This window comes from Microcebus murinus, chromosome 32 (assembly GCF_040939455.1).
Source record: "Microcebus murinus isolate Inina chromosome 32, M.murinus_Inina_mat1.0, whole genome shotgun sequence".
NCBI classification, from domain to species: domain Eukaryota; kingdom Metazoa; phylum Chordata; class Mammalia; order Primates; family Cheirogaleidae; genus Microcebus; species Microcebus murinus.
The window spans coordinates 1,142,914-1,155,528 of record NC_134135.1 but is presented as its reverse complement, the minus strand read 5'-3'; the positions used below and the strand labels follow the sequence as shown (position 1 = coordinate 1,155,528).

The window sequence follows — 12,615 nt, the reverse complement described above, 5'->3', positions numbered from 1 at the left end:
ATGAATGTTGAAAGAAATATGAGGTGGGTTTTCTCTGTCTCTTTCTCTGGCACACATACACATCTCAGACGAGGATATCAAGTCAAGGTTTCAAGTGGTCCCATCATTTGCCTGAGGCCCATAGCGCCCAAGTAGTGGGGCTGAGTTTTGAACTCAGGCCTCTGAGCAATGCAACCTATAGAACATCGATGCCTTTATCCCATACACAGAGATGTGGGTTGACACACACACACACAGACACACCCCTTCTGGAAGTGGCACCAAACAGAGTGATATGGATTCCTTCATTCATTGAGGGCCGCCATATATAGCTGGGCAGGTTGTGCACTGCACAAGGGGATCTGGCTGAGAGGCTGAAGTCTAGCCAAGCTCTCCTTCCTAAGGTATGCACAGGCAGGGCTGCATCCTGGAGTAGGGAGTGCCCTTCTCAAACTCACACAAAGGTGCCATCTGCCTGCCAAACCATAGACACTGGGGAAGTGATTGGGCATGGGAGGGGGGCAGTGCGCCTTTGTGTCATCTGCACAAAGGCAGCTGCATGGGCTGGCAGTTCTCTCGCTCACTGCCCGCTCTGTGCCAAGCCTCCAGCTGGGCTCCACGGACATGATTTCTCCCTTTGCGAACAGTCTCACGGGCTCCTCCAACTGCACACACATGCACGCACCCTGGGAGACACAGCTCCAGGCCATTGACAACTCCAGCAGGAAGAGGGGGAGGGAGAGCGAGAGCGGCGACACAGTCCCCCCAAACCCAGCGACACACCCAGACGCAACACGTGCACACAGGGCTTCTCTCCCCTCCTGACGCCCGGCAGCAGCTATAGGTGGGCGGAGCCAGGACGCATCTCTGCAGACGCAGCGGCCATCCAGGCACGGGGACTGGTTATTCCCTCCCTTACACTTCCCTTCCATTACACACAGACACACAACAGAACTCATACATGCACAATGACACAGAACACAGGACACTTAGTGCCTCAGACACACATGCAAGGACACCCAATGTCATCCTGGTGGCACACCTGTAGCCTCCTCCCAACACAGACATGCATACACACAACTCCACATGGACACACAATCATGGGTTTCTGCACATTTTGACCCACAAGACTGAGACGTGACGACACACTGGGCCACACACTGCTCCAGAACATGATCAGGGACCTGCCCAGCCCAGTGACACATGGACACGCACCTGCACATATCACAGCCACGCAACCCCGTGGGTGCACACACACGTGTGCAAACACACCCTCCCCCAGTGGCATGTGACACCCTCTACCCCACAGCCGCACACGCCCACTCCTGCCCCCACTTGGCTCCCACCCACACACAGAGCACTTTCCTCGGCCACAGCCAGGGAGGAATGGGGACCCGGGACCCCAGTCTCTCCTCTCCTGCACCTTGCATGCCCTGCCCCATCCCAGCTCAGGACCTGAGAGACACAGAGGTGGGGACACAGTCAGGAACAGCCTGGGGAGGGGCCCTGAGCAAGGCCATGTGGTTTCTGGGCTCCTGGAGAAGCCCCCCACCCACGCCTCTCCCCCTGCACACTCCGCCCTCCTCTGTCCCTCCCAGCCCTGCCAGCTGGGGGTGGGGGCAGGGCTGGGATGGCAGGACTGGGGGTGGGCTGGGCGCTGTCAGGGTGAGTATAGGAGATGGGGCAGAACTTGGGGAGAGGAACAGGAAGAAAGAACATGAGGAGGTGGGGACATGTAGGGGGTGCCCAGAGACCCAGAGAAAGGGACAGAGATACTGACAGGGAAACAGAGGCCCAGGGAGAGGAAGACAGAGAACCAGAGGAGGGTGGGAGGAGGAGAACAGATACCTACAGAGGGAACAGAGACCCAGCGAAAGGGGGAGGTAAAGAGGCTGGGGGTGGGGGACAGAGAGAGAGACCCAGGGAAGAGACAAACCCACAGAAGGGGGGCGCAGGAGGGGGTGGGCGGTGGTAGGAGAGAGACCTGGAGAGAGCCAAGCAGGACACAGAGGGGGACAGTGAGGGGCTTGGAGGAAAATAGAGGAGGTGGGCAGAGACCTAGAGCCCCGGGGTTCAGAGCCCGGTGAGCGAGATAGTGCCAGAGAGGGGAGGTCGTGACCTATGGAGAGGGCAGCGACCCAGGAAGAGGCAGGCCTCTGCCATCTCTGGGAGCCGGCGCGGCGGGAGCCAGCCGCAGGGCCAGGGCGGGGCCCAGGGCGCAGCGGTGGGAGGGGAGGCTGCGGGGTCCGAGTGGGACGGGAGGGGCTCCTCGAGCGTCAAGGGTTGCCAGGCCGGTTTGGGGCGGGGATGTGGGTTCAGGGCCGGGCAGGTGGAGGAGAGCGGAGGGAGGAGAGGGCTCCCGGTGGAGGGCGGGGGGTGGGGGGACCCTAGTTCCGAGTCCCGGGACGGCAGGGCGGGAGATCCTAGGAGGCTGCGAGGGGCGAGGGGGCGCAGTCCTTCGCTTGCCACGGGAAGGCGGGGATGGCGGGGACGGAGCCAGGGAGGAGCAGATCAGGTCTCTGCGCCCCCGCCCCATCCCTGCGCCTTCCCGTCTCACGTGTCTCTGTCTCCCCGTGTCTCTCCGTCTCCGGTCCCGGGCGTCCCTGTCACTTCCTTCTCCGGGGACAGCCGCCTCCCTCCGTCCCCTCCCTGGGCCACTGGCCCGTCTCTGTCTCTAGCGGGATCTGCCCTTGGGTCACGGTATCTCTCAGCCAGTGTCTCTTTGAGTCGCTGCTACTGGCAGGGCTTCTGTCCCTGTCCGTCCCGGCGTCTGTGTCTCAGCTTTCCCCCTTCCAGGCCTCCATTTCCTTCTTCCCCGCCCGGTCTCTGCCTCTACATCCCTTTTCCGTCTGCACCCTCGGTCTCCACGTCCCCGCTGTCTCTGCCTCCCTGGCTCCACGTCTCTGTCCCGGTTTGCTGTCTATGGATCGCTGTTCCTCTAAGCGGCTCTGTGCCCCCCTTCGCCCCACCCCGGACCCCTGGACTGCTGGACCCCTGAGCGCTCTCCCTGGTACCCCCACTCTCACCCGGGCCGGGCTGTGGTGGGGGGCGCTGCGGCGGGAGCTGTGTGTTCCCAGCGCAAAATAGACTCCCGTTGCCATGGCGACGCGAGCAGGGCCTCCGAGACGCGAAGCCTCGGGCTGGGGGGTGAGGAGCGGGGACACCTGGATCCGGAAGGCGGGGGCCGGGGGTGCCGACACCTGGGCCCAGGCGCTCCTCCTCGGTCCCTGGGGAGAGGGGATGCTGGGGGCTCTGACGCCTCCAGCAGGGTCCCGGGACAGGGCCTGCTGGGAGGGGTCTGGGCTCCCACGGGCTGCGGTGGGGGACGGGCTGGCTGAGAGCTCTGACGCCTGTGTCCCTGGAGGACTCAGAGGTTGCCTTCTTAGGTCCCCAAGGTTGGGGAGGAGGTAATGGCTGCGAATCTTTGGAGGGAGGGGGCTCTCGCTGGGGGGTCTGTAGAGTTCCAACTCCCAGATCTCCAAGGGGGCTGCAGAATTCTGGGATCCCCCATGTGGATCCCCAAACTCTTGCATCTGAGCGCAGGGAGCTCTAGGCTGAAGCTATCTGTTTGTCCTTTCATCCATTCATCCATCCATCCACATGCCCGTCTCTCCCTTCCTCTCCATCCCCATGTCCCCCATGCCTCAGTTTCCCTCTCCGCATCGGGGTGCGGTCATGCTCACCTCGCGTTCCGGATGCGGGACCCTTGGGGAGTCGGGGGCGGCCGTGCGTGGGGGGCTGCCGAGCGAGCGCGTGTTTGCCGGCCGACGGGGCTGGGCGTGCGCGCACTGGGGGCGGCCGGCAGCGGCAGCGTGTTGGCGACCCCGGGCCGGCGGCTGGCTTCCGTGCAGACGCGCGCCGGCTCCGCGCAGATGTGGCGGCGGCCAGCCCTCGCCGCTGCCTAGCGCCGGCTTCGCGCGGAGAGGCCCCTCCCCCTCCCCACCTGCTGGGGACCCTGCTCTCTCCCGCCTGCAGCCCGCAGTCGCCCCCGGGACACTCCCCAAACCCAAGAATGGTTCGGTCCACAGTCACATCAATGTTTATTCCGCAAGTCCATGTCCCACAGTCTGTGACACTCCTTCCCCCTCCCCTTCCCGCCTTGTGAAGTGGCCCGGGGGCTGAGCCCCGCCTTCATCTCCGCTCAGCCAACTCCCGCCCAGCTTCCAGGAGTCTCATTTGCATTTCCGGGAGCAGCCGCCCAATGGGAACGTGGCATAACACCTCCCCTCCCAAGAGGGCGGCACTCCTGGTGGACTACACCACTCTTGGGATCCAGGGACGGGGGTCCACTGGGTGATGGGAGGGTGGTCTTTCCTCAAGAAGGCGGGAGTTCATTGGAGGAGGGAGTTCTGGCCTTGGAAGAGGCTCAGCAGTCCACTGTCCGGGGCAGGCTCCTTGATAAGCTTCGAGATCTGCAGGAGTAGGGAGTGGGTGGGTTAGGAAGAGTCAAGTCCCCATCTCCGTAATGACAGATCTAAGGGACACTTCCCCATCTTTATCTCCATGACCCTCTTGGTAGCAGCTGACCAAGCCAGCCACTCCCTCTTCTCAAAAGCTTTCCTAGGGCTTCTCTTCCATCACACATGCCTGCGCCATCTTGGTCTGTCTTGCTGGCTTGGGCCACTAAGGGTGAATGGCTCTGTCCTGGGTCTTCTTGTCAACACCTTCCTCTTCCTAAGTAACTTCATCTTTCCCATGGCTCTTCTGGACCCCCAACTCCAACAGCCAGCCTAGACTTTGCCCCTGAACTCCAGGCTCATTTATCCAACTGCCTCTTATATAGACATGAGCAACCAACCACATTCCATCCATCAGCAGGTCTCGCCAAGTTTATCTCCAGAAAATAAGAAAAAATAAAGAAAAGATAAACAAGGACAGTAAAAACCAAAGCCTGCATCCCCACTGCCTTCATCCTGGTCATGCCCCATCACTGTTTGCCTGGATGCCCAAAGTAGCTCCTCACTAGTCTCCCTCCGCCCTCCACGCCACCCTCCCTAATCCACTGGCCACACAGAGACAGAGAGAGCTTGTAGCTGCTGAGCCCACGTGGCCAGCTCTTCTGCACAAACCCCAGTGGCCACCCACTGCTGAAATCCCAAATCTTTGCAGAGAGGGGGCTCTGGCTCCTGTGCCCCGCAACGCTCACCATGCCCTGTTTCGAGTCCTTGAACAAGGCAAGCGCAGTCCCACCTCTCCCAGGAGCAGTCTGTGAATGTCGGCTGCTCTTACCCTCCCAGGCCCCAGCTCCAGGGCCACCCCATCATCCTGGCTCACTCCCTCTGCACATTCCCTTCCCAGCTGCAGGTCACAATGTGTTACTGAACACAGACAGACTGGCTTTTTATCTCTGCACTGTGATGCAGACTCCAGGAGGCAAAGCTTCCTGTTGCCACGGGGGCTGCAGTAGGTGCTTCATGAACGCCCCACAGAACTGAGCTAGCGGGAGGGTGAAGGGCAGACCTTGGAGGACCCAGGACTGTCATGTTCTGGCGTTTCCCCATCATCCTGAGAGCCAAGGGTTGGAAGGGGGGGGTCTAATACCCGGGCAGACCCCAGTACTAGGAAGGCCGCTCCAGAGGTGGGTGTGGAGGTTGAGAAACTGGAGTAGGGAGGTGACAGGGCCTGACGGGGCAGAGGCTGAGGGGATGGAGAGTGAGGGAGGGATGTCAGGGGGTCCAGGGGCTTCTACCTATAGGGTCTTTGCTAGACTGTCCTCCCCCAGGGCAGCCTGGCTCCCTCCCTCCCTCCCTCACTTCATTCTAAAGCCACCTACTCCAGGAAGCCTCCCAGACTACCCAGTACAAGCCCCTCCTCTGCACCTTGACACTCCCAGGATTGCCTCCCCGTTTTATCTTTCCCTACAGTCCTCATGGCCATGTACAGGCTCCCCTCACGGATTTCTGGCAGAGCCCGGGAGTGCAAGAACTTAGCTCCCCCTGCAGGCGGCAGCCTGCATGCGCCCCGAGCCCAAAAGACTACATCAGTGGGATGCACCGCGTGGGTGGCCAGAGAGTGGGCATTACCTCCTTGAACTTGGGGTGGGCAGCATCTCTCACGAGCTGCAGAATGAGCCCTTCGCTGGTGGAGAGGAAGGCACCGCTCTGCCGCATTCGGGCCAGCGCCACCAGCCGGTCCACCTGGCTGCAAGCAGGAGGAAGGGAAGGGAGGTGTGGACGCCTCGCTGGGACACCTGGACACACCTGGCAGGCATGCTGTCCTGTGGTCCTTCCTGGGTCACCCTGGTCACCCCCAACCTGCACTCACCCCTGGGAGGGGCCCTCTCACCTGCGTGAGGAGCAGGCGTCCACCACTACGTGGACCTGCAGCCCCTGGTCCAGGAGGTCCAGGGCCGTGTTCTGGGGGTAGAGAGAGGTCAGACCCAACCCCAGACAAGAACAGGGGTCCCAGGTGAGGGGCTGGGGATCCTGGGTCAGAATTAAGGACCCAGAATGGGGAGGAGGAGAGCTCAGATCAGAGTGGGGGCCCCAGGTCAGGATGGGGACCTACGATAGGATGGGACCCAAGAGTAAGGATGAAGGTCCCAGGTCAGGATGGGGGCCCTGCAGGGAGGCAGAGGGTTCTGGGTGAGGGAAGGATGTTTTATTTAGGATGGGGATCCCAGGTGAGAGTGGGGATCCCATCCCAGAGGTCAGGCAGTATCTCACCAAAATGCAGGCCTGTGTCTCAATGCCACAGAGCAGCACAGAGCGCAGCTGGCGCCGGCTGTCCAGCTCCTGCTGCAGGGCGGGCACCATGCTGAAGCAGGTCTTGGTAAGCGGCCGCAGGCCCTCGGCCCCCAGTTCAGGCACCGTGGGGCCCAGGCCTTCTGGGTACTGCTCTGTCAGCAAGGCTGGCACCTCCAGCAGCTGGGCCACCTGTGCTAGGGAAGGGGAAGAGAGGCCAGGGTCTGAGGAAGTAGGGACAGGGGACGGAACCCCTGGGTCTGAGGGAGGAGGGCCTGGGGACCCAGACCCCTGGGTCTGTGGGCAGAGGGACTAGCATCATACCCTGAGCATGCGAGCGGCCACCGAGACGATCTGCGGGAAGTAGGCAATGTGGTGGCGGAACTTCTCCTGCATGTCGCACAGGAACAGGATAGACGATCCTGGGAAGACTCGGCCCAGGCTGGGCTTGGCAGCTGCCATTTCCTGGGGGTGGGCAGAGGGGCTGTGGGGCAGGTCAGGCCAGAGGGGGGTTCTCTCAGGGTGTCCAGCGTCCATGGCTCAGAGCCTTACGGGCTCCAGGGCACTTTGCATACCTTCTTCCCACCTCCAGGTCTCTGCGCTTGCTGCTCCCTCGGCCTGGAACGTCCTTCTTTCTTATTTCTGTCCCACTCAGTGGGGGTGTCCCTTCCCTGGGAAGCCTTCTGGGCCATGTCCACATGGGGCTCCCAGTGTCACCCCCCAGCCCCGCCTTCTCCTTCCTGGAGACTGTGCACACCATCAAGGAGTACACCTGTGACCCCAGTCACCATGTGCCCCTGTGGGGAGCTCTGTCCTTCTGTGTGGTGTGCCCAGCCCACTGCCCAGTCTCCTGAATGAGGGTCCAACTCTGATCCTCACCCCACCCCAAGAAGAGACTGAGGCCCAAGCAGTGAAGGGACCTGCCCAAGGGCCTGAGCCAGCACTGTGGAGCCCAGATGTCATCCTGGGCTCTGCCACCTCCCTACTCCATGGCCTGTGGGAGCTACAGTGCTTTGAGATTCTTCAAGTCTGGCCTTGCGAGGTGGCTCACGCCTGCAATCCTAGCACCCTGGGAGGCCGAGGCAGGTGGATTGCTCAAGGTCAGGAGTTCAAAACCAGCCTGAGCAAGAGCAAGACCCCATCTCTACTAAAAATAGAAAGAAATTAATTGGCCAACTAAAAATATATAGAAAAAATTAGCTGGGCATGGTAGTGCATGCCTGTGGTCCCAGCTACTCAGGAGGCTGAGGCAGGAGGATTGCTTGAGCCCAGGAGTTTGAGGTTGCTGTGAGCTAGGCTGATGCCATGGCACTCTACCCCGGGCAACAGAGTGAGACTCTGTCTCCAAAAAAAAAAAAAAAAAAGACAAAAAGAGATTCTTCAAGTCTGACGTGGCCAACATAGCCACTGACTGCTCTCTGAAGCTCAGTTTACCCATTTGGAAAACACAAAAGCTGGCTGAACCCCTCCCAGGTCTTGGAAAATAAGGATGGTATCCCGTCCAATGGAGTATCATTCAGCCATAGAAAGGAACAAAGCACTGACACATGCCGTGACATGATGAACCTCGAAAACATGGTGCTCAGGGAGAGGCCAGACACAAAAAGGATATGTAGTGTAGGATTCCATTTGTATGAATGTCCAGAACAGGCAAAATCACAGAGAGAGAAAGTGGATTGGTGGCTGCCAGGGGCTGAGGAGGGAGGAATTCGGGGTGACTGCTAATGGGCATACAGTTTCTGTTTGGGGTGATGAAAATGCTCTGGAACTAGACAGTAGTGATGGCTGCACAACACCATGAACGTACTAAGTGCCACTTAAGGGTTCACTTTAAAATGGTTAAAGGGGGCTGGGTGAGGTGGCTCACACCTGCAATCCCAGCACTTTGGGAGGCCAAGGCAGGAGGACTGCCTGAGGCCAGGAGCTTCAGACCAGCCTAAGCAACATAGTGAGACCCTGAAAAAAAAAAAAGCTGGGCGTGGTGGTGAGATTGCCTGAGACCAGGAGTTCAAGGCTGCAGTGAGCTAGGATGGTGCCACAGCATGAAAACAAAACAAAACAAAACAAAAAAAGGTTCAAAGGGTAAGTTTTAGGTATGTATCTTATCACAATAAAAAAGACAGAAAAAGAACAAGAAAGGAACTGGCTGGTGAGGCCACCAGGCCATCAATTCTTTTACAGAGGAAGAAGCTGAGATCCAGAGGGGCCCATAACCTGCCCAAGGCCACACAGCGACCCAGGACACCTGAGTGGCATGTCCCAGCGTGTGTCCCTGGGAGTCTTGAGTTTCTGGGTCCCCAGGTTGTTGTATAACTGGGTGTCCTGGCTGGGCTTTTGTCTGCAGCTCTCTCTCCCTCTGCTTCAGTCTGTGCTCACTCATTCACTCGTTAATTCATTCTAGAAACAGAGACCCTAGGGAGGCCCAGTGAAGCCTGAAGCTGAGGCAGGTGGCACTAAAGGGTGCACTGCTATTTTGAAAGCTGGTGGTGAGTGCACTGCTGTTTATTATTATTTTTAAAATGCAATCCAGCAGCTATCATAGAAAATGTTTTCTGTGTTTACTGTACCTCAAAATTTAAAACCCATAGATGGTTAAAATAGTAAATTTTATCTCAATAAAAAAAAAGATTGAATGGAAACTCCCTCTAAAACAAAACCACAGTGAATTAATTAATCACATAATTACAACTGTGATAAGTGCCAGATTTCGAGGGAGCTGGATCTGTCTTGGCAGTTCTGCAAAGTTCTCCCCGAGGAAGTGAAGACAGAAAAATGATCTTGGTGAAAACACAAAGCTGACTCTGCTACTCCCCTGTCTCAAATGCCACTTCCAGTCCCTGTGGCTTCTCTCTAACCTCAGGACTAAGATGCACCCCCCCAGGCTCTGGGGACCCTCCAGCCTCAGCCCCTTCCACCATGTCTCACCCCAGGGACTTCCTGGGGTGGTTCCTTCTCCTAGGCTCTGTGTTCCCACCCACCTGCTAACTCCTCCCCTGAGCACAAGGCCAGACCTGGGGCACTCTGGGGACACCCAGGCCCCAAGGGATGATTCTGAGAGAGGGAGGAGCTGCAGAGCTGACAAGCAGGTTGCAAGGGCATGGGAGGCCTCTCTGCTGAGGGCAGCCGCAGCCACAGAGGGGCAGGTCTAGAGTTCCCCAATGGCTGAAAACCTGTGCCATGTGTCTGTAGCCAGGGAGCTCCCTTTGGCCTGGTTAGAGTGTAACAACTCCCAGGGAGAGCTGTGAGGCCACATTTCTAACATACACAAAACCTCTGACCCAGAAAACTGGCTCCTAAGTATTTCTCCTGCAGATATTCCTGTGAGTGACACAAGGGTATTCATTACAGGACCCTGGCAGAGCAAAGAAGCGAAATAAATCTTAATATCCATGGTCAGGGTACTGGTTATATAAATCATGGTATATCCATACTCTGGAATTCCTTGCAGTAAGAGGAAGCTTTTTTTTTTTTTTTTTTGAGACAGAGTCTCGCTTTGTTGTCCAGGCTAGAGTGAGTGCCATGGCGTCAGCCTAGCTCACAGCAACCTCAAACTCCTGGCTCAAGCAATCCTACTGCCTCAGCCTTCCGAGTAGCTGGGACTACAGGGATGTGCCACCATGCCTGGCTAATTTTATATATATATATATATATATATATCTCAGTTGGCCAATTAATTTCTTTCTATTTATAGTAGAGATGGGGTCTCGCTCTTGCTCAGGCTGGTTTTGAACTCCTGACCTTGAGCAATCCGCCCGCCTCTGCCTCCCAGAGTGCTAGGATTACAGGCGTTAGCCACCGAGTCCGGCCTTAAGAGGAAGCTTTTTAAGTAATAGTATGGGACCATGTTCAAGAGAAGTGAAAAAGCAGCAGAACAGCATTGTATGAAATGTTCCCATTTGTGCCAAAAAATAAAAAAGAAGGAAAAAGTGTGTATTGCTTATATCTATATCTGCTATCTCTGGCAAACACACCAGGAACGGAGACTCCAGTGGGTGAATTAGATCGCTGGGAAGGAGATGATTTTCACTGTGTCCTCTGTGTGCTACGCTTCCATGAAAGGGTTTCAACACAGCAGATACAATGTGTTGATATCCGATATCTGATATCTGATATCTGCAGCAGATATCTGCTTTCCTCCATTATTGAGCATATTATTCAAAATGCTATGTATAATATAAATGAGAATGATACAGTTGAAGTAAGTTTTGTTTTACCATTATCATGTACCCCTGTCATAAAGCCATTTTTCTGTTTAATGGAAACAGGCATGTGGGATTTATACAGATTTACTTGTAAATGTTGAATTGGGGATCTTTGTGTAAATTTTCTCAAATAAAAGCTAGCAGAAACCAAAAAAAAAAAAAAAAAATATCAGGTGGGGCTGGCCTGGAGGCGGAGTCCAGAGAGGAGGCTGGGGCTAAGGTCCACCCGGACAGGGGAGACAGACGGGAGGGGGCAGGACAGAGAAACTGTGGGGAGGGCAGTGGGGTCGGAGGTAAGGGGAAGAGGATGCCCCTCAGGCTTCTGGTGCAGTGAGGGGCATGACCTGAAGACTGGGGAACCTGGGGAGGGAACTGGTTTTGGGGAACATGAAAACCTTAAGCGAGAGTGTATGTGGGGGGGGGGAAGGGGTGTGTGTACGAGACGTGGAGGGAGCTCTGGGCTGGAGACCGGTTTGGGGCCCTCATAGGGAGCGAAGGGAAGGTTCAGTCCTGGGTGGAGGGTGCCCAAGGCCAAAGGAGGCGTGGCTGGAGGTGGGCGGCAACCTGGGGAAGGGATGTAGGATTGGTTATTTCTCCTTCTGGTCGGGGGACCCAGACCTGGAGCTCGGACTTTCTGGTTGTGTGACCTTGGGCAACTCAGTCTCTGTCTGAGCCTCAGTTTCCTCCTCAGAGAAACGGAGACTAACCCTCAGGGCTGATACGATACAGAGGCGGTGGGCGCGCCCGGGGGACGGTTCGAGTCCCTGGCCAGCCAATTCTGGCTGTGTGATCTTGGCCCGGGACGCCTGGGCAGAGCCTCAGTTTCCCCATTTGCGAGGCGGGAAGGTCGGTCTCCAAGCAGCGTGGGTAGCAACGGGACTTACCCGGAAGTGCCAGGTTCGAGCCCAGGCCGGCCCCTCCGCAGGTGGGGCCCGGGGGACACTCACCTCTGGGCGCTCGGACTTCCTCCGCTTAGGCCCTCCCGCCGGGTTCCCTGGCAGGGTCACCGTTTGACTCTATAGCGGCACGTGGCCAGTTCCTGGCACCGTCCGCGTCCCGCCCACCCAGGACGAGCCACCCAATCGATGCTCGCCAAGCTCCGCCCCCGTTTCCTTCTGGCCAATCCACACGCGCCGCTGTCTTTGGCCCCTCTCCTCCCGCCCTTGATGGGCCGTTGCGGGCCAATCATGCTCTCAGAACTGACAGCCTTGCCCGTGCGGTGCCTCCGCCAAGGGAAACAGCGGGGTGTGAGGATTGGTTGAATGGGGGGCGGGGCAGAATTCGTGAGCACCGATTGGGCTGCTCGGCCCGGGTGGGCGGGACGCGGATGCGAGGGTGGAGGCAGCATGTGCGACCAATGGAGAGCCACGGAGAGTCTGAGTGGCGGGCGACGGGGCGGGGCGGGGCGGGGGTCGTGGAGACCTCAGATTCTAGCTGAGAAAGGTGGGTCTCCGCTGGCGCGCTGGTGCGGACCAGATGGCTGAGGCCCAGGGGGACAGCGAGAGGCCGTGCCCAGAACAGGGGCAGGCCTGGGGTTCGAACCCTGGCCTTTTTGTCAAGAGTCAGAGGCTTACCAAGACACCCAGGCACCTGCCAGCAAGGGGTTAAGGGAGCGATTAAGTGGGGAATTTGACGCCCCCTCGGGTATAGCTCTTGGCTGCTCTGGTGGTGTTTCTAACTCTGCGCTTGGAAATGGGGCTTGAAAGAAAGCATTTCCCAGCTGTCTTGGAATAAAATCCAAACTCCTCCCA

General features: G+C 57.8%; 1 protein-coding gene across 5 annotated transcripts; it reads right to left on the bottom strand.

The window, feature by feature from the left end:
- Positions 1-4,002: 4,002 nt before the first annotated feature.
- ISOC2 (isochorismatase domain containing 2) lies at positions 4,003-12,059 on the bottom strand. Of its 5 annotated transcripts, none has more exons than XM_012750258.2 (6): positions 11,749-12,057; positions 6,987-7,127; positions 6,645-6,854; positions 6,265-6,335; positions 6,003-6,120; positions 4,003-4,391 (listed from the first exon to the last, which is right to left on the bottom strand). In XM_012750258.2, the coding sequence occupies exons 2-6, from the start codon at positions 7,122-7,124 to the stop codon at positions 4,311-4,313; spliced, it is 618 nt and encodes a 205-aa protein (XP_012605712.1). In that variant the 5' UTR covers positions 7,125-7,127; positions 11,749-12,057; the 3' UTR covers positions 4,003-4,310. The 5 variants fall into 5 exon arrangements, with proteins under 5 accessions (XP_012605712.1, XP_012605711.1, XP_075855081.1 ...); XM_012750257.2 differs by having other exon boundaries at positions 11,812-12,056; XM_075998966.1 differs by lacking the exon at positions 6,265-6,335 and having other exon boundaries at positions 11,749-12,059.
- Between the last annotated feature and the right edge of the window lie 556 nt (positions 12,060-12,615).

What these genes read in the sequence shown, in the direction of transcription:
- ISOC2 (XM_075998966.1), bottom strand. Translation starts at nt 7,124, where the DNA reads ATGGCAGCTGCCAAGCCCAGCCTGGGCCGAGTCTTCCCAGGATCGTCT. An exon ending in AGACACAGGCCTGCATTTTG is followed by an intron (nt 6,121 to 6,644) that starts GTGAGATACTGC and finishes TCCTGCTTGCAG; the next exon opens with CCAGGTGGACCGGCTGGTGG. An exon ending in CCCACCCCAAGTTCAAGGAG is followed by an intron (nt 4,392 to 6,002) that starts GTAATGCCCACT and finishes CTACTCCTGCAG; the next exon opens with ATCTCGAAGCTTATCAAGGA.